Genomic DNA, 26838 nt, shown 5'->3' with positions numbered 1-26838 from the left:
CTCCGTGTACCTTCTAATTCCATGGGACTGCCTAGTTCTCTGACATAACTTAGCCGTACGAAAGTTTTGGATAAACTTTTATATCCACATACAGAATCCTAAAATTTTTAATGGTGTGTCAAAATTAAATCCTCAAACGGGTGAAAAAAAATGTGAAATAACAAACAAAACTGTTCCTATAGGTGGTCCATAGATCAACCATCAAATTCGCATCAGCTGCCCCGCCTGCCGTCCACAACCGACAGACTTGCCACTTGCCGGGGGTCCGCCATTAGACCAGCCAATATTTGCGCAATAACCTACAAATTAGCAACACACTCTTTGTAATTACTTCGCCGAAATATTTGTCTTACAGCTTTTTATCAAAGGACCGTCAAATTGCTAATGGTCCTTATTACGGAACAACAAGGACTCAATTTGGGGATCATTTTCGTCGGGATCAAGCCCAATTATGTTCGTAGTCGGTTTCTTTTCGAATCCAAGATGGAGGCGTGTCTGGGATTTCTGTTTGATTTGATCTGGACCGCTCGCGTTTTTCGACAAATTAGCGCCGATTTGTTCCAACGGATCCTATTTAGGATGTGATGAGGTTTTTTTTCGGTGATGATTGAGTTCTTAGGCGTTCCGTGTCGCGGTGGTCCTGTGATGTTTGTTGATTGATAGAATTGATTGAGCCTGCTTGCACACGATTGGAACTATTTAGACTAAATACTGGGTCAGCGATGCGTTTGGTGTTATCAGTTTCACTATACGATTAAAATATTTATTATACGAAATTTGTTCTTAAAATTACCTACTTTTGTTGACAACGTTGTAATTTAAAATTTTATCCATAATTTATATTTTTATTAGTATTGTATTCGTTATAAGCAAAACACACTTAAGTATTATTATAATTTATAATAACTATATATTATTCCAAGTTATATTCTATACGTGTACCAAATTTCATAACCGTCCGTACAGTAGGTTTTGCGTGAAATAGTAACAAACATACACACATACAACACAAACTTTCGCATTTATAATATTAGTAGGATAATAAATCAAATAGTTATTCAACTTTACTTTAAATGTTACAAGTTAGAAATATCTTACACATTCTTATCAATTCCACATAATGCAATTTCAACAGTTATATGTTTAACGTTCAGATCGCCAAGCGAAACTACAACAGATTCAGACAAACCGAGATTCCCTGACAGTTACTCACTCGCATTGGTATTCCTCGCCAGTCCCGAGGCCAGCCTCAACATCCCGTGACGTCATGTCCGTTTCCGCTCAGCTGGTGACTGCTTCACAAGACGTGAGGTCTTACCAGTGAAAGTAAATTATAATTCTAAGTTCTTCAATCTCAACCTGGTACCAGAAATAATTTTTGAAGTACTTCAGTAAATAAATTAGGCAAAGGCATTATAGGCGTAAGATTCATAAATGTAAAAGTTCTTAAAATAATTATGTTACTTCGATAGGCCGAAGCTTGTTTCATATAACTTAAAATGATTTGAAGATGGTCGCCCAATAAAATCCGCTAAATAGATGAGAAATAAGCTAGTAGGTTACAAATAAAGAGTATATTTCTCAGTAATGGTTATAATTTAAAAATCCACAAAATCTAATGAAAAAGCTAAACTAGGACATAACTGATTAAATATTTTCAATACACTCAAGCCCGAATGTGCAGATGTGAGGAAACACAATCAAAGTGAGTCAAGGACCAACGAATTCTTTAAACAACGTCAGTTATGCCGACTGTCGAAAGGGGAGGTATTTCAATATGTTTTAGAGGATTGTTCCCCACGCCCTCTGAATGGACTCAATGCCAAAGTTTAAGAAGTTAAGCGGGTTAATTATAATAATATTTTATTTTTATTATCGTTTTAACAGAATAGAATAGGTATATAATTTAGAATTAACATTTGGGACGAAAGCAAAGGTATTACAGTAATTGACACTAAAATAGTGATAGAAATTTAAACTCTCTTATATGAATCTAGCTGGATGACCGGGATTTTCTCGAATAAACTACACAAATGCATTTTGTAAATGTAAAATGATTACCTAGGACATTTAGATCTGCTATTGAAACATATAATTGAGGATACTTGTTTTAAATGTAAATTCTGTTGGTTTTCTCAATAAAATGAAAATAGTAAAAGACTGAATCAAAATTGTAACAACAAAATTCAGTTTTGGAGAAAAAAGTTAAAAGTAAAATAACCAAATGAGGACGTACTTATATACAAAGGTCGCAGCCAAATCATACAGCAGTAGAAACATAAACTTAACTATTTGGCACACACCAAACTCGACGATCGTAGCAGAATCACGTACGGAATATGCATTTTTTGCGCGGCCTCTACCAAGGTACGCGGCAAGCTGAGCTGAGGCACGTACCTTCGGGGAAGGTGCTTGTGATCTGCCGAAAGGTGTTGTGTGAAAATATTTTCATTTCGAAGGGTTTATGAGTTTTGATGATGTTTATTGTTGGGTGGTCTGTAACGTAGAAACAGTTTTCTTAAAATAAACGAAATTAAATTTTGCTTGACATTTAAAACTAACACCTGTAAGTAAATCTTTTTTGTGCTGTGTGTTATAAAGCCGCTTAGTTTATATAAAGACTAGAATATGCTATGATATAAATAGTATAAGAATGTCTAAAATGTTTTTTAAAAGTTTTGCAGCAAAATATCCAAAAGATATTTGTTAAAGTCTGCGTAAACCTTACAAAAAACTGAAACTTTATGTGAACCAAAATAACATAGTTTAAACCACTAAACGAAATATTCATTTAAAACTACTTCAAACCAATAAACTGACTAATATTAATCTTATTAGTACTATTGATATTAAAGGCTAGGCGGGTTACCACAAGCGATAGGAATCATTACGGATGTGTGTTATAAGTTATTCAATACCTGAGTAATATCCACTCGGTCTGAATTGATTCCGGTTGGCCAGACGCCAGAGTGATGCTCGTACGCATTTTTATGGACAGATATGTGTTTAGACAAACCCATTTCCTTTAGCAAGGAAATATAGGGTCGTTTAGAGGAAATGTCGAAAAGATTGATGTTGAAAAATAGTAAGAGAATAACGCCAAGAAACAAAACGAGCGATTTACTGTTGAGACACATGTCAGCTCTTATCAACTACTAACTCTAATAAAATTACACTTTTAAAACTACCTTACTAGTGTTCAGGTTTCCTCATAATGTTTTCTTTCACCAGAAACAAGGTCTATTGAGACTTTAGAATAATAACTATTGTGTTTGCTCAGACCATTATTACTGCTGTCAGTAGAGAACTTTACATACATAGGTACTTTTCAATCTATCAGCATGATCTTTCTTCTATTCGGAACTATATCTTTAGGAAGTAAAGGAACGTCAAAGAAAGCAGAGACAATAATTTACTTAAAGCTCTATGCAACAGTAGTAAATCCTTCCGCAAAAAATGTAATGGGCGCGTTTTGGCATGCTCGCACATAGCTTTGTCCGGCGCCTCAGACGACATGTGACTCATGAGACTCACGCTTGCCAGCGACAGTCGGAGACAACAACACTGTACACATATCCTACTTGTGCTATTCTTTTAGAGCTTGGATAATTACGAATCGTCTGCGAGCTAGTTAATTGAGGTTATGTTTTTATAAATATCTTTATTGGTCCTGTTTTCTGTTAAAAGCTATGAATAAGTTTACTTAGATGTCTTCAATAGGTAAATACAGCATACTCGATATTCTTTGAGATTGGGCTGACATGTGTGCACGTTAAATTTTAAACTAAAAGACAGACATAAGATCTATTAATACATATAAAGAATAATGATCTGATCCCCCTGATCATAATCAGAGATTTTATTGTATTCACTGCTGGGACACTGGCCTTCCTTATAAATAGATAACATAACTCTATTATATATAATAACTTACATTTTTTGGGATTGACTACAAGACAAGAATTATAAATAACAGGGTTAAGATTCTAATAGAGTGTCATATAACAGAGAAAATTTATATCATAAATACGCTATTGTCACCAAATTCGAGGAATGAGAGCAGGAATGTCCCCCGCTGTATTCCCACAGCAGTGGTCACGCGCAGCACTTGTCTCCACCTATCGTCTTCCTTTTGTTACTCTATTTGGTACACTTTTTCATCACTCTCAGGATGCCTGCGGCGCGCACATTCTCAACGGTCTAATTTCGTATAAAAAACTAACCGTTCATTGCTTTCAATATCCATTACTGCTTCATCTACATCATCCGTCTCATCGTCACTTTTACACTAGCATTGGATACTTCTTTATCGATTTTGTTATTAATGGTTAGGCTAGTGTTGTTGGTCCAAATGAAACTGCTCGTCACGATCGGCGCCAAAACATTGTCAAATAAATTGATATACTGAATTTTGATAAGTTTTTGTATGCATCATCAAATTTGGCATTGTTAATTTACCGTATGATTAATTTACCAAGTAAATATAAAAAGATGGTTTTTCGAAGTTATAAGTGTTTGTACACAACAAAGCCACAATCATAATAAGCATATAGCGCTGATGTAAACAGCGTATTTTGACATTGACAATGACCAGTATTCTAAAACATGACATATGACATTCACTTGTCACCATGGCAACACGTTTATTTACCTCATGTGCACCATGTGTCACCATCAGCATTAAGCCTTGCGTAATATGCCTATTTTAATATATAAGCACATAGCGTCATTTGTGTTTCTTAACAGTTCGAGAAATGTGTTTAAAAGAAAACTGCGCTCTAACCTTTCTAACGGCACTTACTGTCAGCAACAGTAAAATTTATCATTAGCTGCTAGTCTAGTATTCTGGATGGTGAATTTCAGACAGCCTGCAACTCGTCCCATCTTGCGGTGTCATTGTTCGAGACAAGATAAAACGGCTATCATTTAATGTTTGTTCAAACTTATCCAGTATTTGTCTTGTGTTCATGGCTCTCCAACTCTGGTGGATCGGTTTATACCACAATGCAACATTCATATTACGTGAATGTTACGTGTATTTACGTAGATTTTATCAATAGGTAGTAAGAATTTAATGTGAATTACAACAATTGTAATTTAAATGTTAACAACACTTTAAAAGAATATATGACAATATAAATCTTTATTATACATATTTCTTTTAGGTTTTTCATGAGTATACTATGGATTGTCGATCTTTGAATTTTCTGTATATCTAATTAAATTCAAACCAAAATTTAATGTTTCTTGTTCTAATATCATCAAAAATAGTTACCTATACCAAAACAGTATACAATAAATTAAGTCGTTTACTAGACCAGCTCTAGAAACGGCTAAATGATAGTCTCCAAAAATAACGCCCGATAATGCAGTGAATAAAACCATCCCAAGAGAATGTTTGTCTGTTTGTTTGTCCTGGTGTGGGAGACTCCGCGTCTCGAGAGCTTTTCCGCCCGGATTTGTTCGAGCTTTATCCCCACATTCCCAGCTACCAGTCGCCGTAACTCACGGCCACAGATATATTGAACTTCCTCGTTCAATCAAACTTTTCGTATTCATTTCATTTTGTTATATCTTTATGATCGTATGGCTACTTTTTTATTTGTTATCATAAATTCTACGTGTGAGATTGCGAACTTTTTCATATCATCGTCATTTAAGCCACAAGGATTAAATTATTGTTTTCGCAAGTTTATTTGTAAGACAAATAAAAAAAAACCCGACTTTCAACATTCATTTCGCTACAACTTTTGAACGGCTAAAACGATTTTGATCAAACATATCTAAGAATCACGGCATAAAAATTAGCTATCAAATAAAAGAAACCGCATCCAAATCGATTCACCCATTGATGTGCTACGGTGCCACGTACACAGATAGACAACACACTTAGCGGTCAAATTTATAACACCGCTCTTTTTGCGTCGGGGATTAAAAATTCAGTTAAAAAGCATTTTTAATATGTAGGTATAACAAATCCATTAACAAACTACTGAGGTCGGTAAGCCTAAGTAAATTCAAAGATTTAGAAAGCATCCTCTAATTTATAAGTAAAACATTATTATTTCACGAATAGTCTTATGTTCATACAATTTTGCCAGATATATTGCTGAATGATCATCAAAAATCTATAACAACCCAGGCGTGAATGAACAAAAGTTGAAAGTATTTGGGAGTCCATAAAATTATGAACGAACATCACAATCTGAGCTGGGGTATAAAACCTTCGAATGCCACACGGAGCGCCACCACCAACGTGAAACCTGTATTGAGATAAATAAAACATTCGTTGGGGTAAATTGTGTCGATACCATAGACTTTGAAAGCATCTAGCCTCCCATTTTTACGTTGGAAGACAAAATAGTTTAATGCCAAAATGGTCCTCGGATACAACTCAATAACCAATCGATTTTAATTTATTTATAGGGTCATTTTGTAGGCACGCTTTTAGAAAGAAATCGGGATGTTGTCACGGTAGAGGTCAGCAGAGGTATTTTGACATTGACATTGACATAAATAAATAAATATATTAGGACAAATCACACAGATTGAGATAGCCCCACAGTAAGTTCGAGACTTGTGTTATGGATACTAACTCAACGATACTATATTTTTATAACAAATACATATATAGATAAACATCCAAGACCCGGACCAATCAGAAAAAGATCATTTTCCATCATGACCCGACCGGGGATCGAACCCGGGACCTCTCGGTTCAGTGGCAAGAACTTTACCACTGCGCCACCGAGGTCGTCAACAAATTGACAAGTATTCTAAAACATGACATATTATGACATTCACTTGTCACCATGACAACGGGTTTATTTACCTCACGTGCACCAGGTTCACCATCTGCATTAAGCCTTCCGTAATATCCGTATTATATAGCATTTCGGAAATTGATATTTATATTCCGCGAAAATGACTGTCTTTATGACCGGTCTGAATATTGAAGAAGTCTATGAACGTATAAAATGTATCGACAGCACTAAAACAGACGTACTACAAAAAGAGGGACAGCCCCGTGTGGGAAACGGGACGGCGTGAAATTGTGAGGACGCAGGAAAAAATACGATGTCCAAGCGTGCGGTTTATTCCTCACGACACGACTTTACATTTTACTAGTGGCTCGTCCCGGCTTCGCTCTGGAACCACACTATCAATAGATAGTGTGGTGAAAACCGCATTAAAATCAATGCAGTAGTTTTTGAGTTTATCGCGAACAGACAGACGCAGCAGAAGACTTTGTTTTATAATATGTAAGGATTTGGAAGTCATTGGTCTTCCGAATAAAATAATGCTAGTTATTAAGCCAACTAACATAATAATTCTAGTATTTTAAGAAGTTTTGTTTGATTTCCGATAATTAAAGATACACTTAACCATTTACAGTATTAGCTCCTCACAGATCTATTAACAATATGAGTACAAGACTCATCTGCCAGTCGTTTTGAAAGTGTGGTGTGTGGTTTAGCAAAAAATAACCACAATTCCGATAGGACGATGTTGATATCAATTGAATATTTCAACATTTCATATTGTACATTAGCTATAATGTTACCACAACTAGTTATGCCATCCCGAATCGTCTCTTGTGCAGGATCATGCACTTATAAATAGATCGAAAGGTGTAAACAACGCTTGACCCCACAGACACCTCTAAGTTAACGCATTTTAGCTGTAAATTAAAACATAATGTTACTTCATAGATAAAAACTGAATTCTTGAAATATGACGTCTATCTCTTCCACACTAAAAAAAGTTTACCTTTGTGTGTTCCTCTGTTCCGTTTTAATGTAAAAACTTTCTATGATATGTGTGATGACGCAAACTTTCTAATAAGACCGATTCGATATGTAGAATACATTTTAATTTATTGAAGAAAGTTTTAGCACCGACTAACTCCTCCGGATCGATAATTTTAATTGCTAATTCACTTCACAGATTCGCTTTACATTCATTGTAACATTTATTATCTAATTTATCATTCTATAACCGATTAGGTTATAAATTCATATCGATTATCACTTTTACTTAAACGATAAATCATATTCGTATTTAATATGTTTTCACTTTTACTATCATTTGTTTTACCTTTAGTGAAAATATCCATAAAATTATTAAACAATCTGGGGGCACCGCAGTGCCCCCAGATTGTTTAATAGTCGCAAGTTGTTTAATAGTTTTGCAAGTCGAGCAAAAAAATCGTAAACATATACATAAAATTCTTATCTCCTATAAATAGAGGAATTTTGTTTAAAAAAAAGTATCCTATTATCCGAGACTCTTTTGAAATTATTTTCTCTAAAATTATTCAACGTGCAAAATTTAATATGATCAAAATTAAACCAACAAAACTACATCCTAAAAAATCCGGCAGTTTGGGTTGTGTCTCAAGCTTAAAATAGAATCTTGGTTCCAAACTATGTGTAGATAGACACACCGTACATCGGTAGAACTTAATCCCTGCCTTTTAAGACGGTAAAACAATAAACGAACGATAATTAAAACAGGTTGTTTTTGTTCAAGTTTTTTGTGGCCAAGGATCTAATCCTACCTTTTTAGGCGTTTGACTAATTGACGGTACGTGTGGATTTTGTACCCTTATCTGATAGACCGGGCTGGCCAGTAGCTGTCCATGTTACTGTTGTAACCCGCGACTTTACTCGCACTGGTTTCACCATATAAATAATTTCGGATGCCGCTATATAGATAAATACTGAAAAACAGAATGAAATAAATATTTAAGTTGGCTCCCATACAATAGACACGATTTTTTTATCCGTACGGAATTCGTTGTGCCCGAGTCCGACTCACACTTGGCCGGTTTTATTTTAACTCTTAAAGTATTATGACTTACAATATATGAGGTAGGTATATTAATAACGATTGGAATCCCTTGTTTGTGCCCCGGGGCAGGCAACCAAATAACCAATTAAAATTTTTGAGATTTTTGCGGGCGGAGTCGATGAGAGCTCGAAAATTAGATTAAGTTATTTATTGTCTCAGAAAATTAAAATGGCCTGTTTTAATTTTGTCTTTGGTTTTGTATAAGTCTTCTATTATAGCTTTTTCCTGTATTAAAATCTCACTAGTTTTTAATGACATTCCTGATATTAAAATCCGATTAAAATGTACTTCTCTAAATTATACCATTTGTCCATTCTCAAAATCAAGCACCGAAAATATGCTATTTATAATATGAAAAATCAAATACATTCTGGTATACGTTTTCGATGATATGGTGTAAAATAGAATTTGGGTACTTATTTTTATCTATATTTAATTCCCACGGTAATGAAGACATCCATTACACATTTCCGGTAAATGATCGGTCCAATACTGATTTCCAACTAATCAAATACTGATTGCAGCTATGCGTGTGATTACTCGTGTCAATAGCTAAACGAACGTAAAATTGTGAGCTATTAGTATCACAGAACATCGGCATGCGTGAATCAGTGCAGGGGGATTCAAACAAATAGACAAACGGATTCCTGTGCGACATGTCGGCGACGACGCCGTACCTCACGAATGACATGCTCCCCAAAGACCTCATTCTGAAGTATTTCATGACTGAAGTATTTCAGGACATACTAGCTTTAGGGTTTCTATTCGGTGGATAGTAGCTAGTACTGTATTCGCGACTGCCGTAAAACTTATTAGGTGGTCGCAGCCACCAATACAAACTAAATGTACGTACACGCATCGCTCAGGTGCATCCGCATGCAGACATACATCACGCTACAAATATATCTAGTAAAGTAGGTACTGCATAAAATTGTTACATGTGTCCCTACACTATCATAAAGTAGGTACAATGTTCAATTTTAGTCTATACGAGTTTTCGTAAAGGTGTTTGCAAATTCAGTGGAAAGCCTAAGCTTTTAAATTACTTTATTACTTGCTCTAAACATTTTATTATTTAAAATGCTTGAGAATTTCTCCCATCCCTTAGTAGTTATGGTATTTACTAGAACTGCATAATTTAATCTTCAGAAATATTTGTTTTGGCAGAACACATTAGAAAAGATTTCTTGAGCCCTTGACTGATCAAATATAGGTGCTTGCAAAAATAAATAAATATTTATAAACTAGAAATTCTACTTACCACTAGACTAAGTCGCTGGTGAAATGTGAACTTGTTATATTGGTAAGCAAGTGAGCATTGAGCACGCAAGTCGTTGATCAAATTGAAGGGATGTAATTCAAATAAACGACATTTGGATTATGTAAATGGAGCGACAAAAATGAAAAATTCTGTTCAGTAAATGCCGTTTCGTGATGTTATAAAACGTATCAGCATTTAAAATAATCTGTGGGTTAATCGGGGCTATGTTCTCCATAAAAAAGCACGATATAATTTATATTTGATATCTATATTAACTAGAAAATGCAGCTTTTAAGAGCAGTCTCGACGAACAACATATCTATCCATACTAAATAGGAACTTATTGAACTGCCGCTACATGAACAGAGTCGACAATGTTCTCTCTCTGATCTGAACGTGTTCTCGGTTACATCTTCAGCCGCAGACCGGCGGAGCTCTGGTTCCTACTTTTCTCTCCACTTCGCACAGTCTTCGGCATCAAGAGGCAAAATGCGGAAACATATAAAGCTAAAACCCCTCATTCGCGTCGAGGCGTAAATTTAATTCGTGACTGATGAAACATCGAACAGTGTAAAGTGAAAACGATTCACCGCACAAAGGGGCATGAGTTGATGAATGATTCCATTCAGAACATAGAATATTCATTCATGCTATAAAGTTATGCGGATGCGTAACACCCAGTCCAAATTCTACGCCATAAGCGGCTGTGTCAACGTCCAGGCCTTCTGGGGAACAATCGCTGACCTTCAGGACAAGGTCGCTCCATCGGTGATCTTTACAATGTTAGATATTTCATTCTATCGATAACGCTACTAGCTGTTAATTTATTAGATGTTATGACTCATGTATGAATCTCATTCACTTCAAATGAGTTTGAGAAGCTGACTTACCATAGATTTGGTTCTTTTGGTTAGAGATGTCAGCGATATGCAGTACCAGATTTATTTTCAAAATTACAAAATATTTTATAAATACAATTTCATTTATAAAATTATAGATTTTGTTCCAAATTCTCATAATTATATTTAAAATTTAGACTATATGTAAAATGACTTGGGATGATTCTGCCCAGTAGTAGGACGTGCTGTATCATTATTAAAAACAAAAACTAACGCAATTTTTAAAAAGTTTAGTGTTTGAGGATTTAAAAATGACGACAATATTTTAAAGCCACTTCGTTTAGTACTGTATTACCACTACATTTAGAACTCTATGTTTAGTACTTCTAGTAATAATTAGAAAACTTCTAGCAGTTAAAAGATACTATAATATAATTTTTTTCTTTCACAGTGTGAAGAGACAATGTCAGCGGGCGACATGTGCGTCTCCGCAGCCCGCGCGGGGCCCTCAGCGAGGTGGCACCCTGGCTGCTTCGTGTGCTGCAGCTGCCAGGAGCTGCTGGTGGACCTGGTGTACTTCTGGAAGGAAGGCCGGCTGTACTGCGGCAGACACCACGCTGAGACGTTGAAGCCGAGATGTTCAGCTTGTGACGAGGTAAGGAATCATTTTGTCTTGTCTTTTTAGATAGGCCTTCATAGGCTGTAGCTGTTTCTGCTTTTAACGAGCGCAAAAACATTTTTTTTATTCGCCTATTTTAAGTTTGAAGCTCAGGTAACTCTTCCTGGTTAGATCTAACCATTCGGTTTTCTGTGACTGCTGCACTATTAGCTATTGTAACAACATGCGTGTACAAGTGCGTTAAATTTCCATACTTCGTGCTGCATACGTACTGCGCACGAATTTTTTTGTGCACGGGACTTTATATATCGGTTCGAAGTTTTAACTTCACTTCAAACTGGGGGACTGTTAATAGCTCCATCACACAAACCTATAATATTCGTACTTAAATGCAATTAGGTCAAAAATATAACGGTTTTATCAAGCCCCAAAAGGTGGGCGACCTAAATAGCCTTATCGCTTCCGTAGGGCTCCGCTGGCGGCTTTCAGGGCTCTTGATTTATCGTCACGGGGTCGTTACACCCTGGGGGTGGTATCGATTGTATTGCTTGGTCAACGATTTCCATATTTTGTAGTTTTGTATTTCTGCATATAGCTATAATTGTAAATTGATATTAGGTAATTGGTTAGACAAATAAGCCTTTTTCCCGCACTAGGCTAGCGATAATGGCTGCAAATTTGGTCGGAATCGGGATGGGTAACCAAAAGTTCAGGCCAGAAGTTCTGGTTGTAGTTGCAGACGTTACAAGAAGACGCTTGCGGTCATGGCTGTCCTCCTTATCTATAAGGAAGAAGAGTGAGATCATTAAAAGTACTAACGATAATGAACGCTATTTATCAACTAAAAAGGAGGACAGTATAATATGCAATACAGATACTGTATCACGTCGCTATCCCTTACGGGATAGACAAAGCCAATAGTTGCGAAACTTAAAACCATCAGAAAGCTAATTTGTTTTGTCGTTCACTTCCATTCCAGCGTGGAAGAACTAAATTAAATATATTTATAACCCTTTTAGTATTCCACCCCGCGTCCAGCACTCACAATGGGAATTTACGTTATAAAGGAATTTGGCAAACAACCCCTGCAATAAATCAACAGGTAATAGCGAATGCGTGATGTGCAGCCCCGCGTGCGCAGTGGTTGTGGCGATGGTATCGGGGTTCCGTTCCGGCAGGATATTGGCGGATAGCCGTTATTGCAGTTAGAGGTATCGGCGGAACCATCGATTGATATACGCAATTTTTGTAATTTGGGGTCAGGTTGCATTGTGTTGTTTTGCAACAGAGAAAATAACTTTATGAAATTTTGAAATTGTTACTTTGTCGTCGAGGTAGAGCACAAACAAGATGGCGGGACGATTTAGACAAGTTTCAGCGTGGTTGACAATAAACGGTTCAAGGTAGAGACTTGTGGCAGACAAAAGGGCTTTTGCCCCGCAGTGGGACACATAATACAGGCTACAAAATGAACTCAATATTACATATTATTTTAAACTATTTCCGTTTGTCAGCAGTGATACGATTGTTAGCGGCGATACGTTAAAAACCAAAGGATTCATGATTAAACTGGGGAAATTATCGTCTGACTCAAAAAAAAAACTTCAATAATTCGTCAGATATCCCAGAAATAACACGTTGATCATCGGATATGTGAATCAGATTTGTGTATTGCTTGAATGAAACATATCACTAAATCACAATCACCACAACAAAGTCATTTCCCGCTGTCTGTCCCTATGTATGCTTAGATCTCTAAAACTATGCAACGGATTTTGATGCGAGTTTTTTTAAATATATTGTGTGATTCCTGGGGAAGGTTTAAGTGCGTATTCTTTATTATGGTTTTACCCGAGGGAAGCCAGGACGGAGCGCTAGTGTGATATACAAGTGAGAAACTGGTGGCGTAATTTCACATTCTTTGAATATGCAATACTTGCAATGCCATTTTTTTTTCCATTACATTTTGAATACAATGAAGTTCTCATTACAATATCATAAAAATATACTCGTATATGGTTACGTGATTTCTCAAACATAGCACAGCTAAAATGGGTTTACAACATAATTATTAATATACCAGAATTCAGAATTTATCACCATCCGATATTCAAGGTGCCCACTGCTGGGCACTGGCCTTCCTTGTGGATGGATAAGGAGTATAGACCATAAACTTGCCTTGCTTATGTAAATCGAAATATATTAACATTGAAATCTAGAAGAAGATAAAAACAAATTCATTTTCGGTTTTTTATTTAATTCGTTAATTTAGTAATAAACATTAGTTATAATTATAAAATTTTAATTGATTATTAATAGTCTATGTATAACTGTTATTAACCTAAAGTTTAGAATAATTCTTCCATGTGCCCTTGTCAAGATCCACTTATCTATTCTAGAAGAAGAATGTATTCGAAGAAGTAAATATGGGAGCCATATCTTTGCAAATTTTCTTCTTCTTCATGTCGCATTCCTCATGGCTGAGGGTCGTGGTCATTACGTGGAATGAAACACACATAACAACTTTATTGGCATTATTAATGGAGTGGTTTGCCACTGCCTTCTCCATTTCACATACAAGTTAATAATAATGAACCAGTGTGCAGGTTTCCTCACGATGTTTTCCTTCACCGGAAGCAAGTGGTGGTCGATGAAAACTACTATATATGAGTCAGATTTGTATACAAACTCAAGTGGCACGTGTAGGATTCGAACCTGAGACCTTTCGATCCACAGGCGAGCGTCTTAACCACTACACCACCACCGCTTCTTTCGAAAAAATTTGCAAATTTTCTTATGAAATCTCATATTTTGTATTAACGGTATTAGTATGCAAATAACATATCGTGGTAAATAACGTGATGAAGGACGATATGGCGTAGTGTAAGTATCTGCGATGCCGCGATTCTGCTCGCAACCGGTCTGGCATAATTATGTGAGCTTCAGAATACTGTTGGACGATAAGATTGTTACGCAGATACAATCACATCGCAAGTAAATGGACACCGGCGGTAATATATAACTACAATGTAGTAGCGTTCAGCCTCTTTGTAGACTTAAATATGACTATGACCTTTTAAAATAAACAATGACAGACTAAAGAAAAAAGGACTATCGACTGGGACGGAGAGCTCTGAGTGCTGGACTAGACGCGGGCCAGGACGATAATATAATATAAATATTTTATTCAAATCACCCCCACATACATATGTATATATATATATATTGATGGGACGTAGTATGTACCTTTTTTATTTAGCTTTAAGTTCCGGGAAGATATTATGTAGTTATGTGTACAAAACCCGAAAGAAAAGTTTAAAAAATATCTAATGAATAACTTTAAACCATGACTAATTACCACTAATTTACTTAGGATTAAGTTGGAGAAATCTCAAAAGCTAAAGTCACGTAGACGTGTATCAAAAGTTTCAAAGTTTGTATGTTTAATACATGGACAGTCTATGCTTTGTAGTATATAAGACGCACATATACAAGAATTCATATTACTAAAAGTAAAAGATATTTATGATTTCATCTCAAAAATTATAATTTTTCTCATGAAATCTTCCACACTACAGACAAAAGCAAGACATTTTCAGTTCTGTCGAACATTGAATTGCACATTGAAGATTTCTTGAGAAAATAGGAAATTAATGAGGCATTCGATACCATCGCTATTCCACAACCGTCTCTGAAGAGTTGGTTAGTGTTTGATATATGCAGATTAGACAACAATGGCGCATAATCACTTATTACTAATATCCTCAATTAGAATTTTTCTTTGAACATTTCGATAAGATATTATGTGGATGCCACGTCACAGAATAACACGAAATAGTTTTTTTGATATTGGATGTGATACATCACATATTAAAGTCGATCGAGATATTGAAGAGATCGAATTCCGGTGAAGGGGAACATCGTGAGGAAACCTGCACACTGGTTGATTATTAACTTGTGTGTGCAATGGCAAACCACTCCATTACTAATGCCATGAAAGTTGTTGTGTGTGTTTATTTCCACGTAATGACCACGACCCTCAGCCATGAGGAATATGACTATGAAGAAGAGAAATCGAACCTTCAACGCAGCCAGTTCCTCAAAAAATATATATAGATATGGAACATTGCCCTCGTCTAGCTACAGATAGTTTGCTCAATGATTATGTATTTGAAGTGCTAGTACCTCACATAAAATTTACAATTTATATTATATAGTTTACAAAACGTAACTTGTAAATAAACATACGCCTGGCCTGTCAAATACAAGTTATCTTCAAGCTCCATGTTTAAAATATTATTATAAGCGCCTTTTTAATTGAAATCATTACGCAAATTTTAAAAGAAAATGAAGTCGTTTCAGTGCCCACTCCTGCGCATATAACGATGATCGATTAGTTTGCTAAGTAGCAATTTGTTAACACTTAATTATTATGACATTTAGTGTCGTCGCCTCGGATGCTTATCAGGTATGATAATGTACTTGGTAAATTATGAACATAAGTTCGTATAATTTTTAGCGAACATTTTTTAATAACATTTAAAATCAATAATATAAAATATTTTTATATTCAGACCAGCTAAAAAAAAACTATTGAAAAAAATTATGTCCCCTCGATTTTATCTAATTGGCGATTTTCCCCTTCTCTTCCGTAGTTCCAGTGGAGGTCCATTGATCGGACGATGGAAACAATCATTTAACAGTAGACCCACTTAGTTATGGAACTCCAGTATCGTATAGTGGATGAAGTAGCAACGAAATAACAATAAATTCATTACATAACAGCCTGAAAAACGGTCTCGCTTATTGTTCCAAATCATGTTCATTATGTATACTAACTAATGTTTGACCACATGAAACCATTGCGACGTTGTACAGTCGAACGTAGTTTTAATCAGATTTTGGTAATATTTTTAACATTAGTCTACTGAAATATTTGTACGAGCTCGAGTACGAGTATAAACATTATTTAACTGAAATCCTTGTGAACAATTACTAGAAATAATTCAAAACTTTCGAGATATACACCACCTTGAACAAAATCGGACACCAGTGATAGAAATTGATAGACAGATGACAGATTATTAAAATCACTCAAATGTATACGAATATCGTCATCAAATGGTAATAGATTGAATAAAATTGTATCGCGATAGTGTATAGGTATCATAATGTTGTATTATAACACAGGACAGAACAGCCCAGACACAACAGGACCTATTTAGCACACACGAGCGCGCGCCCCGACTTTCTGTTTGAGCTTGGTCAAGGGCTACCTTTGGTACTTATACAGAAAATATTGGCCTTAAGAGACGTTTGTTTCATTTTCAATTAGAAATGGCTGTTGGAAAGTTTTTTCACGTTTCTTTGTTCTTGAAAGAATGTCAACATTTTTCTTGCCTACGCTCGTTACATTCAGACTTGATTTAAATTTTATTATTGTTTATTATAACAAACATTGAATTAAGTAGTCACCAGTCAACTTTAACATTAACTTTAAGCTGATCGCCGCCGCCGAGGTTTAGATAAAATGGCGCAGGTACTTTGCGTTTTTCTGCGATGGTAGTAGTTAACGTCAAATTTGACTGGTGCAATGCACCCCAAGTTTAATATTTTAATCAATCAATAACTAAAAGCTACTATTACTTACTATTTTACTACTTATTATTTACGTCTATTGTCTGATAAAAAAATGTATTAATTAATTAATTCAAGAAGCTTTTCCAATAGAGTATTCAGTAGTTAAAATCTGTTTTGATAGATCTTTCAAATCGTATGAACATGATGGTATTTATGTAAATATTGGCAGACGATCGCCATGATAATAATATTCAACGAACACAACAATCGCTCCTCTCCGCACAGCCAACCAATGAAATGCAATTTTTATGACCCTCGACTTCAGAATAAAGAGAGTACAGATAATATTCACAGAATATTTTCGGGAAGAGAAAATTGGAACATTGGGAAGATTAAACCAACAGTGAACATGTATTTCGTGTATGGGTCTTGCGCGCAAATATCTTTCGCGTAGCACTTGCGCGCAAATGTCTTTCACGTATATGTCTTATGCGCAAATGATTTCGCGCAACTGTCCAGATCCGGTATGTCAGTATTGGGTACATAGGTACATTACCTTATTATAATCATAAACAAACAGAAATACAATATTAGGGCATTTAGCTGACATTACACAAATTATTGATTGTGAAGGCTTGTTAAAATCTACTGAACAGATTTTGATGAAACTTGGCGCTGTTTAGTTTTATCCAATGGGAGCAAAGCCCCGGACGCAGCTAGTACCTGAAACTTTAGTTTCTTGGGGATTTTCAATAATTATAACAAAATTTTCCTTCCATAATCTTTATATGTCCCGCCTTTGCATGTCGATAGCTTGATAGGTACCACGCGATCCTGATAATACGAATACCTCCCATACGATATGTATCGCTTCTTATGTCACACGATGTGACAGTTAACGACCTTTAATACGATGGCAATAAGGTAAATAATTACGTATTTCTAGAGCATAGGAAGTAATCGAATTCCTATTGAATTGACTTTTCTTGATATTTATTTGTATGAATTTTAAATGTCCAATATTTATTTTTGTGTATAAGTACCTTGTTCGTAAGAAGCAGTCCAGTGGTTCAGACGGCCACTTGTGAAAGGTCTCAGGTTCAATTTCTACTCGTGCCACATGAGTATACCAATCTGACTCATATACATCTCATGAGTCAGATTTTCATAAACCACATTGTTGCTTCCAAAAACTATCTTTCATTTCTGGAAACATCGTGATAAACTAGACGAAGATTTACGATCTAGTGTATGAATTGGAGAAGTATTGACTGAAAGTCTTATTAAAAAAAGGAAGTCGTTCTGTGTTTCCATCCACATCATGATGATTACTCTCAGCCATGTTATATACGACTATAAGAAAGAGACAAAAGATACTGCAGCACTATAAAAATACTTCAGCCACGTATATATTTTTTACAAATTCGACTTCACCGGACCTCGACCCACTGCAGGCCTATTTGCCCAGATTAAAATGTCGACATGTCAAGACTACACCGGTCCGAATGTCAAGGTTTCAGCATTGCAGTTGGCGCTGCACTATGCCACAGAATGTATAATGCACAAGCGTGCACTGTCGGAAATGCGGACGGCACTGCGCCGCATCTCACTGCAAGTTCTAATGGTGTGCACCCATTTATAAAATAAAATAACCATGGAATTGATAAGTACTCCGCAAAGACTGAGATTGAAAGAAGACTTTCTGACATTTTGGTGAATTATATAGAATACAAAGTATAAAAAAGGAAATAATAGAATAGGGAATTTTAAAATCGAAATTAATGCTTATTTTCGGAAATCAAAAATTTTTAAATAAGATTGATCCTTCTGTATCGAAAAATGTAGGTGTGAAGCGGTGATGGTCCAGAGGGTAATAACATGCTGTAACAGAAAGTTCTCAGGTTTGAATACTACTCGTGTCACATGAGTTTGTTTACTACCCTATGAAATTAATTATATTCTAGGTAATTTTCGTAGTTCTTCACAACATTTAATACTAGCACATTCTATAAGAAAGAAAGAGGAACGAACTCCTATGTGCAGTCATCCCTAATCGACCTTCACAGTCTTCAGACAAGGGACCAAAATAAATCTAGATGAGATAAAATTAGATAAAGCTGTTGCCATGTCGCCGTGACCGATTCGACATGTGTTCCACGTTAATTACTCTTTGATTATAATTAAACTGTAAGCTTATCCAATAGAGAATGGAAGGCTGGGAAACACGTCTACTTCTTGTTTTGCGGACATCGTTATTCGATGGACTTTACGCCGATATTATACATAGTTACTCGTCAGGGATGATATTCGTGCCAATGGTCTGATAACTAGGGATGCCGACTCGAAGTGGAGACGAAAAAGTAGGAAAGCGTACGCAGGTGCCCTGGGCTCCGACGATCAATCGCTGAGAAAGAAAGCGGGACAACGCTCAGATGAGAAATAGGAAGAGCCTAAACCACTCAAAATAATAAAATCATACAAGATCAATATTGTTTAGGTTTATTCCATTTTAATTATAATAATTAAAGTACATTAATTAGTCTGAAAAACTCTTTAATAGGTAAAAACATGAATAATGAAATACTAAGGCGTGGTCCTGGTCCAACCGCTATCCAACCACTTGGACCACGAGCATTCGAAACATTTTCTATCCCCTTAGCAACAGGTAGTAACCACTATCTTGTAGCTCAGCTCTGAATTCAATTACACCTGGGAGCGAGGTTATCTGCCCATCATTTGATTACGCAACTGTCCCATTGTCTGTCTGTCTAGATCGCATTGTGCCTTATTTCCTACGTCTGTGTCGCAGGTCAAACGCTTGCAATCCTTAATTAGCTATTACTCTAAATTTCGCGTAATCTCACTAAGTATTTCGGCTGGCTAATGATTCTCAAATTGTATATTTATATGAACTATTCCGTACAATTTTATGAGAGAAAACGTTTATTAATAAAAGAAGTACCTAATTTATGACTTCATATATTGTTACGCATTCGCAACTCTCTTTGTCGTCTTAAAGCGTCGGAGCCCAGTGTCCGCAATCATACTTATTTAATCTCCACTTCGTCTATAGCATTCTAAATTGTCAGATCATTAGCACGCATATCATCCTTGTTGGATACTATATTTCTTGGGTTTGCCCCTTCTGCTAGATACACAAATTTACTGAATAATCAGACAGCTATACGGGTAACACGTCCTCATACGTGTAATTAGCAAGTTTGGGTGTCGTCTGGACGAATTGCTAATGGGCTGTGACGTCACGGCGCCGATATGCTCCATTATCACGGAAAGGGCAAAATACCAGACTGACATTACCAATGTTTTTACAAGCTTTTTTTTTATTTTTGATGATTTTCGAGGTGACAGAGGTCAAAGTGTAACACAAATTGATCCCAAATTAGTATGATATTAACAACCCCTACGGGGATGGTGGCCAGTGGGTCAAGGTGCCGCTCAAACTTCGCGTGTGGCCGCAACATTTTTATTTCATTTATCATAGAATTCGTATTTCGTGGAAAATCGTGTTTTCCGTTCGAATGCTCGACAGACAATTTACGATTTCATTTTATTACAAAAAAATATTTATTCAAATGCACAGAGTTGCTTCGAATGTTTTTTTAATACTTTTACTAAGCATATTACAAGTTTTGATTTATCTTCACCTATCCTGTCATTTTAAAATTATACAAAATGTAAAATTAAGGCTCATTTGATTGATATCATATAATAAACCTTTTTGTAGAAACATCTACGGCGTTAATATTTGACGACCAAGGTGGCGCAGTGGTAAGATTCTTACCACTGAACCGAGAGGTCCCGGGTTCGAACCCCGGTCGGGTCATGATGGAAAATGATCTTTTTCTGATTGGCCCGGGTCTTGGATGTTTATCTATATATGTATTTATTATAAAATATAGTATCGTTGAGTTAGTATCCCATAACACAAGTCTCGTACTTACTTTGGGGCTAACTCAATCTGTGTGATTTGTCCTAATATATTTATTTATTTATATTTAATATTGGAGAAAACATTTGCCTTCACAATTTTCTTACTGTCTATTTTTCTAAACGTGAGCCACGTGTTTCCAGTTTATTAAACACGGGAAAACAAGCATTCATAATGGTTGCGTAACACACACATGACACGCCGCTGGGCATGCCTGGCCGACTGAGTCACATGTTTGGTAAACTCCATAGTTAAAACTATTTATTTTCTGACGTAATATTCGCATATACTATAGTTAATAACGCGACTTCTTACGCGTGTAAAAGTCACCTGCGACTAGTTACGTGGTGGGTTAATTTTATCCCTCCTCGGTGAAGACGCTTCGAAAGAACGGTGATATAGTTAAAATATTATAGGTATGAGATATAATTTTAATTTGGACAATTTCTTAGACCTTAATTTATAATGATTTGAATAATATTTTATTATTTTATTGTAATTTAATCAATTGATATGTCAACTGTATGGATTTTAATTATCTGAAATAAACGTGACTTTATTTTATTTTATTCGCCCCCGTGTGATTCTTCAAAATCAATTCTCTATATTGACCTACTATTTGATTCATCCAAACATATCCAAATTGCGTCAATCCGACCAGTTTTTCATGAAGGACACAGACCCTATAGCAAACTTTCGTTAAGAAGGCAGAGCTAATAAAAAATAAATCTAATTGCTTCTGTGCCGACCTTTAGCCATATTTACAACTTCATTAGAAATGAAATTAAACCTTCGCCAAGGTGAGGCCGACTGCTCTCACTCAACTGAGCGTTTACTCGGTTTCTTCCTTAGCAATAAAGCGCCAGAGTCCATAGTCCTCTTCCTTTTCACCTACTTTCTCTTATCCACTTCGCACGGTCTATGGCACCAATCATATGTCCTCCTTGAAAGATAAAAAAACGGATTTATCAAAAGGAACAATTCCAAAATATTTTTTTCGGAACCTGAATCTGAATTCTATCCGACGACTTCAAACTAGCGTTTCGGATGACCCACTCACAGCCATAAAATAAATGCTAATAAAAAAAAAACATTTTTTTTTCACATCTATGACCGTAACGTACATACGGCGTTCTTGGTGATCATTAAATTGTGATTGTTATCGCAATTTAGCGCTTGTTCGATGGTGATAAGATTGTGCCCAGGATTTATGGGTACAAGTTCATCAGGAGCGGGTTAAATCAATCTTGAACGCAGTAGGAAGCCCACTGAAACACAATTGAATTGTGACACTCAATCTTTCCCCTTTTTCGCTGTATATTTAAAATATACATTACTTTTTATATTTTATTATTATAATTTGTGTAATTCGTATTGTAAATCTTCTTTATTAATTATTCTGGGCAAAGTCATTTAACCCCTACCAGCTGTCCTTCTGGTCGATGTAATTTTGTTTTTCCACTCTTCCAACATTTCCACTCAACCCTACTTAAACTTAATTACATTTACTTGGAGTGAGAGTAGTCATATTTTTTTATATTTTGAGTCAAAGAGACTTTAGTCTCGGCATTATGCGCATTAAAAGCAGAATTATTTTATTAACAATATTTCATTGCAAAGTGTGTAATTACGTATCAATTAGATTCAAATACCTCGATAGTGGAGTACTCGCTGAGGCTACCCGTTATCCTAGTGCCCTATCGCTCATCCTAAACCATAAATATCGAATCGCATCATAAAATAAGACCATGACAGAATCAAAGCGCGTTTTCACTCAAAAACCTGACGCCCAAAACTACAATCGCGCACTAAACTTGCATTTCTTGACACAAAATACCGTTTTGAAATATTAATAATGGTCGGTCCACTAATGAAGGTAGGTACAGTCTACCTCGCGTCAAGTTGCCTTTTATACACCTTTGTACGAAGGTAACAGCAACGAATTTGCTGTGAATTTGGGTGGGTTAATATGTTTTTGAGTGTACCGGCGTGGGAGCGGTTCCCAGGGCATTGTCTCCGCTTTCTTGGGGTCGACAGCACCTCGCTTCCATAGACACGAATAATTCTTCATTAGGCTTGTTTATCCAGATAATTAATTAGACAAATGATTGTGTATCGACCGTGAACACGGTTATGGAGGGGAATTTTTAAATATTGTTCTATGTAGTACGTTTGCACGCTTGCCGCTTTTTCAATGGTATGAGTACGATTGTAATAGATATGGAGTAATGATTCCGTTTCTTTGATTGACATTCAAAATTCAAAGTAACTTCTTAAGTTATTTTGTTACATCGGCAAAGTTTAAGTTAGTAGAGAAATTACTTAAAATTAAACGTTTCTTCTTTTGTCAACAGATAATTCTTGCAGACGAATGTACGGAAGCAGAAGGTCGCGCGTGGCACATGAAGCACTTCGCGTGCGCGGAGTGCGCGAGGCAACTCGGGGGGCAGCGCTATATCATGCGGGAAGCGCGGCCCTACTGCCTGCCTTGCTTCGACAATTGCTTCGCGGAGTACTGCGACGCGTGTGGCGAACCAGTCGGCGTCGACCAAGGACAGATGTCCCACGAGGGCCAACACTGGCACGCAACTGAGCGCTGCTTCGCCTGCCACACCTGCAGGGCCAGTCTACTCGGTAGACCGTTCTTACCACGCAAAGGCGCGATATTCTGCTCCATCGCTTGCTCCAAAGGCGAGCCGCCGACGCCATCTGACTCCTCCGGACCTGGCCCCCGGCCTCCGCGCGTGCCGAGACCTAGAAGAGTCCCGTCGCCAAAATCCCCACCTAGAACTCCTCAAAGAGAACCGTCGCCACCTATCGACGCAGATTCAGAACCGAGCGCGTCTTTATGTCCCGAATCGCCGCCGCCACACCCACCGCCTCCGCCTCACGCTAGTCTTAGTCTTGACAGAGCCTTAGCAGACTTAAGATTAGAGCAGTCTATGACAGAACACCAAATACAGCCCACACCAACGTCAGAAGAACCCAGAGAAGAAAACGAGGACTGGAAACCACCCCATCCTGTAGAAGCTCAAGCGGTGGTCACTCCTGGTCATTCGTCTTCCATGCCAGAACTAACGTTAGTTGATGGTAAATCTCGAAAGCCAAGAGGAGGTAGGACTGTTCGGTTTTGCGGCGATGACAACGAGGCTTTTGAGCCCGACGAGCCAGTCCGGAGAGAGAAAATGAGAGATGATGACGCGAGCAGTTACTGCAGCACGTGTTCTTCTTCTTCGTCATCAGCCGAGTCCTACACTTTACCGACGAGAAGAGCGTATGGTGGAGTTCGAATATCCTACGTCCCAAATGACGCAGTAGCGTGCGCGAAGCGGGAGAGACAGCGAAAGAATGCGCAGAACGACAAGAACTGTATAATTTCGTGATCCTGGGTTCTCGTAGTGCCTCAAAATCCCTCCTAGTGACACCAACCTCCTACGGCAGTAGTAAGACTGACTTTTGATAGCGCATAACCGCCATATACTATAAGAAATACAAATTTAAGAAATAAAAAGAATACGAATAGTCTTCCTTTAAACTTTACACCGACTTCATTATTAAACATACATTGCATGCGGTAAACCAATAAACTTTTGCTCTCTGAGCAGCCGACGTAATGTATCACTATGTGATAAAGCACGTGTAACTTTTTAATCCGTTTGAAATCGTTTGGCTAAAAGGGTGTAAGTTGCAAATACATTAAAACCAGGTGTACATCGACATGACTACGTCTGTCTTTTGTGTTTCACTATTCACTAATCGTGTTGTGACGCATGCCATACTGTCTCCATATCTATCCATAAAAGGCTACCTATGAATGGATTGTAGACAAATTTGTAACCCGTAATTTGGGCTTAATCGCTCCTAAATGTGACATTTCATTCATCCGATTACCACCTTTTCAAAACTTTCAAGCCTTTATAACACAGCCGTAACTAAAAACTAGAAAAAATGTACTTTATTTTCACTGTAACAAAGCTCAAAGTTAGTTGCTATAAATGATACCCAGGCCTATCGCCTTACAAAGGGATGAAAGGGTTGACTCATGCCCCTTTTATACATTTTATTGTGGCCTAAGGAACAGATCTGATTATAATGTAATGTCAGCTTTAACTTTTGTGGAAGTAATATATGAATTATTGTTTAAATTATTCGACATATCCCATAATGTAACCATATCTCATAAAATGACTAGTTTAAGACATATCCCACTTTGCCACTTAGAGTAATTAATATAAGTATTAATTCTAGATTTCATAAATTATAGCAATAAAATAAAAATGTAAATTTTAATGCGAGTACAAATACGACCTATAATATTTTGTATTTAATGTTTGTTTTGATAATGTGTGTTCAGGTATAGTTGTGTATATAACTTAATGTATAATTAGATATAAGGCTGCCTTACGTATTTATATTTTGTATTATTGTAAAATATATACGAATGTAAAGAAATGTATTACACAGTTGCCGATATTTAAGCCTTTAATATATAAAACATTTAGAATAGCGACTGACAACAATTGCCGAGAGATATGGCAGAAAGATTTTTGTTTACTTAATCTTAAAAAAAAAAACACGAAAAATATTTGAATATTATTTTCACATAAATAAATATAAGAGCTAATTGTATTTAATTCTTGATAAAATTTGATTTATAAGCCAAAAATATTTCACAAAATCAAACCATAAAAATACGTTATTCTAGTTTGCTTGCCTCCCTAATTGCGCCATAAAAAGTATATTTGAAAATGCTTAAAGAACCCTCGTAAAGGAAAATATTTGAGAAAGCCTATAATGGACCATAACCTCCCTTCCCACACGCTTTTATGACGGTCATGAAAGGGGGTACGTTGAAGGTACGATCCATTGCTACACCAAAACACGCTGACACGCATACATACGCTAACGCTTATTATAGTTTCTGTAAAATATACAACAAGCATGATCACAGTTTATCTAATCAAGATTTGCATTATAATTTTATAAAATCAAATAATATTATTTAATCAAAAACCTAAGTAAAAAGTGCTAACAGGTTCACTGGCTGGACTATTTAGTCCAAAAGTTATAAACAAATGAATTATTCATGTAAAGCAATGGATCCGTACTTGACAATACAATATATCTAATATGGCGAATATAACAATGTGTGTATGTTTTGTAAGTTATTTGTAATAACGACAGATGAATAAAATGTTTCAAATAAATCGTTTTTAATTTTATTTTTCAGTATTTGAACAACGTTAACGTTATATACATAGAGCTATATGATGATTTATTTAGGTAATGGCTAACTGTCAGGACTCAAGACATAAAAACACCAGAAATTATAAAAACAAAATATGTTAAATTAGGGAGTGAACTGAAACCATCGAAATATTATAATATCGATCCCAATAAATACAGTTTTCAGTAACATTGGTGAATGACTTGCTTTTAGAAAGCTGTATTTCTCACACGTATGTCATAACAAGAAGAAACATAAGATCCATGCAGGTAAACTTGACGTTTGGCCGGCTGTACTGTACCAGGGCTTCATAAAATCTGCTATGAAAATTAAAACTGAAATTTAAAGTCTAGATGTTTTCTTATGGTTATTTTTTTATGACGGCAAGGTACAAATCAAATTACATATAAATGATACAATAATATCAGAATCCTCGTTCGCGCAATGGTTAACACGCAAGTTAGTTTCGTTAGGTACTGGGGTTAATCATGGCGATAGTAGCATATCACA

General features: G+C 36.3%; 1 protein-coding gene across 10 annotated transcripts in view; it reads left to right on the top strand.

The window, feature by feature from the left end:
* LOC128677587 (protein prickle-like) overlaps positions 1–26308 on the top strand; it is a 293975-nt gene extending 267667 nt beyond the window's left edge. For all 10 annotated transcript variants that reach the window (XM_053758553.1, XM_053758552.1, XM_053758548.1 and 7 more), the window contains 2 exons: positions 11405–11608; positions 23456–26308. In XM_053758553.1, the coding sequence (XP_053614528.1) occupies positions 11405–11608; positions 23456–24484 (1233 nt within the window). In that variant the 3' untranslated portion in view covers positions 24485–26308. The remainder of the gene's footprint in view (positions 1–11404; positions 11609–23455) is intronic.
* The last annotated feature ends 530 nt before the right edge of the window (positions 26309–26838 follow it).

Source organism: Plodia interpunctella, chromosome 18 (genome assembly GCF_027563975.2).
Source record: "Plodia interpunctella isolate USDA-ARS_2022_Savannah chromosome 18, ilPloInte3.2, whole genome shotgun sequence".
Classification (NCBI taxonomy): domain Eukaryota; kingdom Metazoa; phylum Arthropoda; class Insecta; order Lepidoptera; family Pyralidae; genus Plodia; species Plodia interpunctella.
This window is presented reverse-complemented; position numbering and strand designations above follow the sequence as displayed.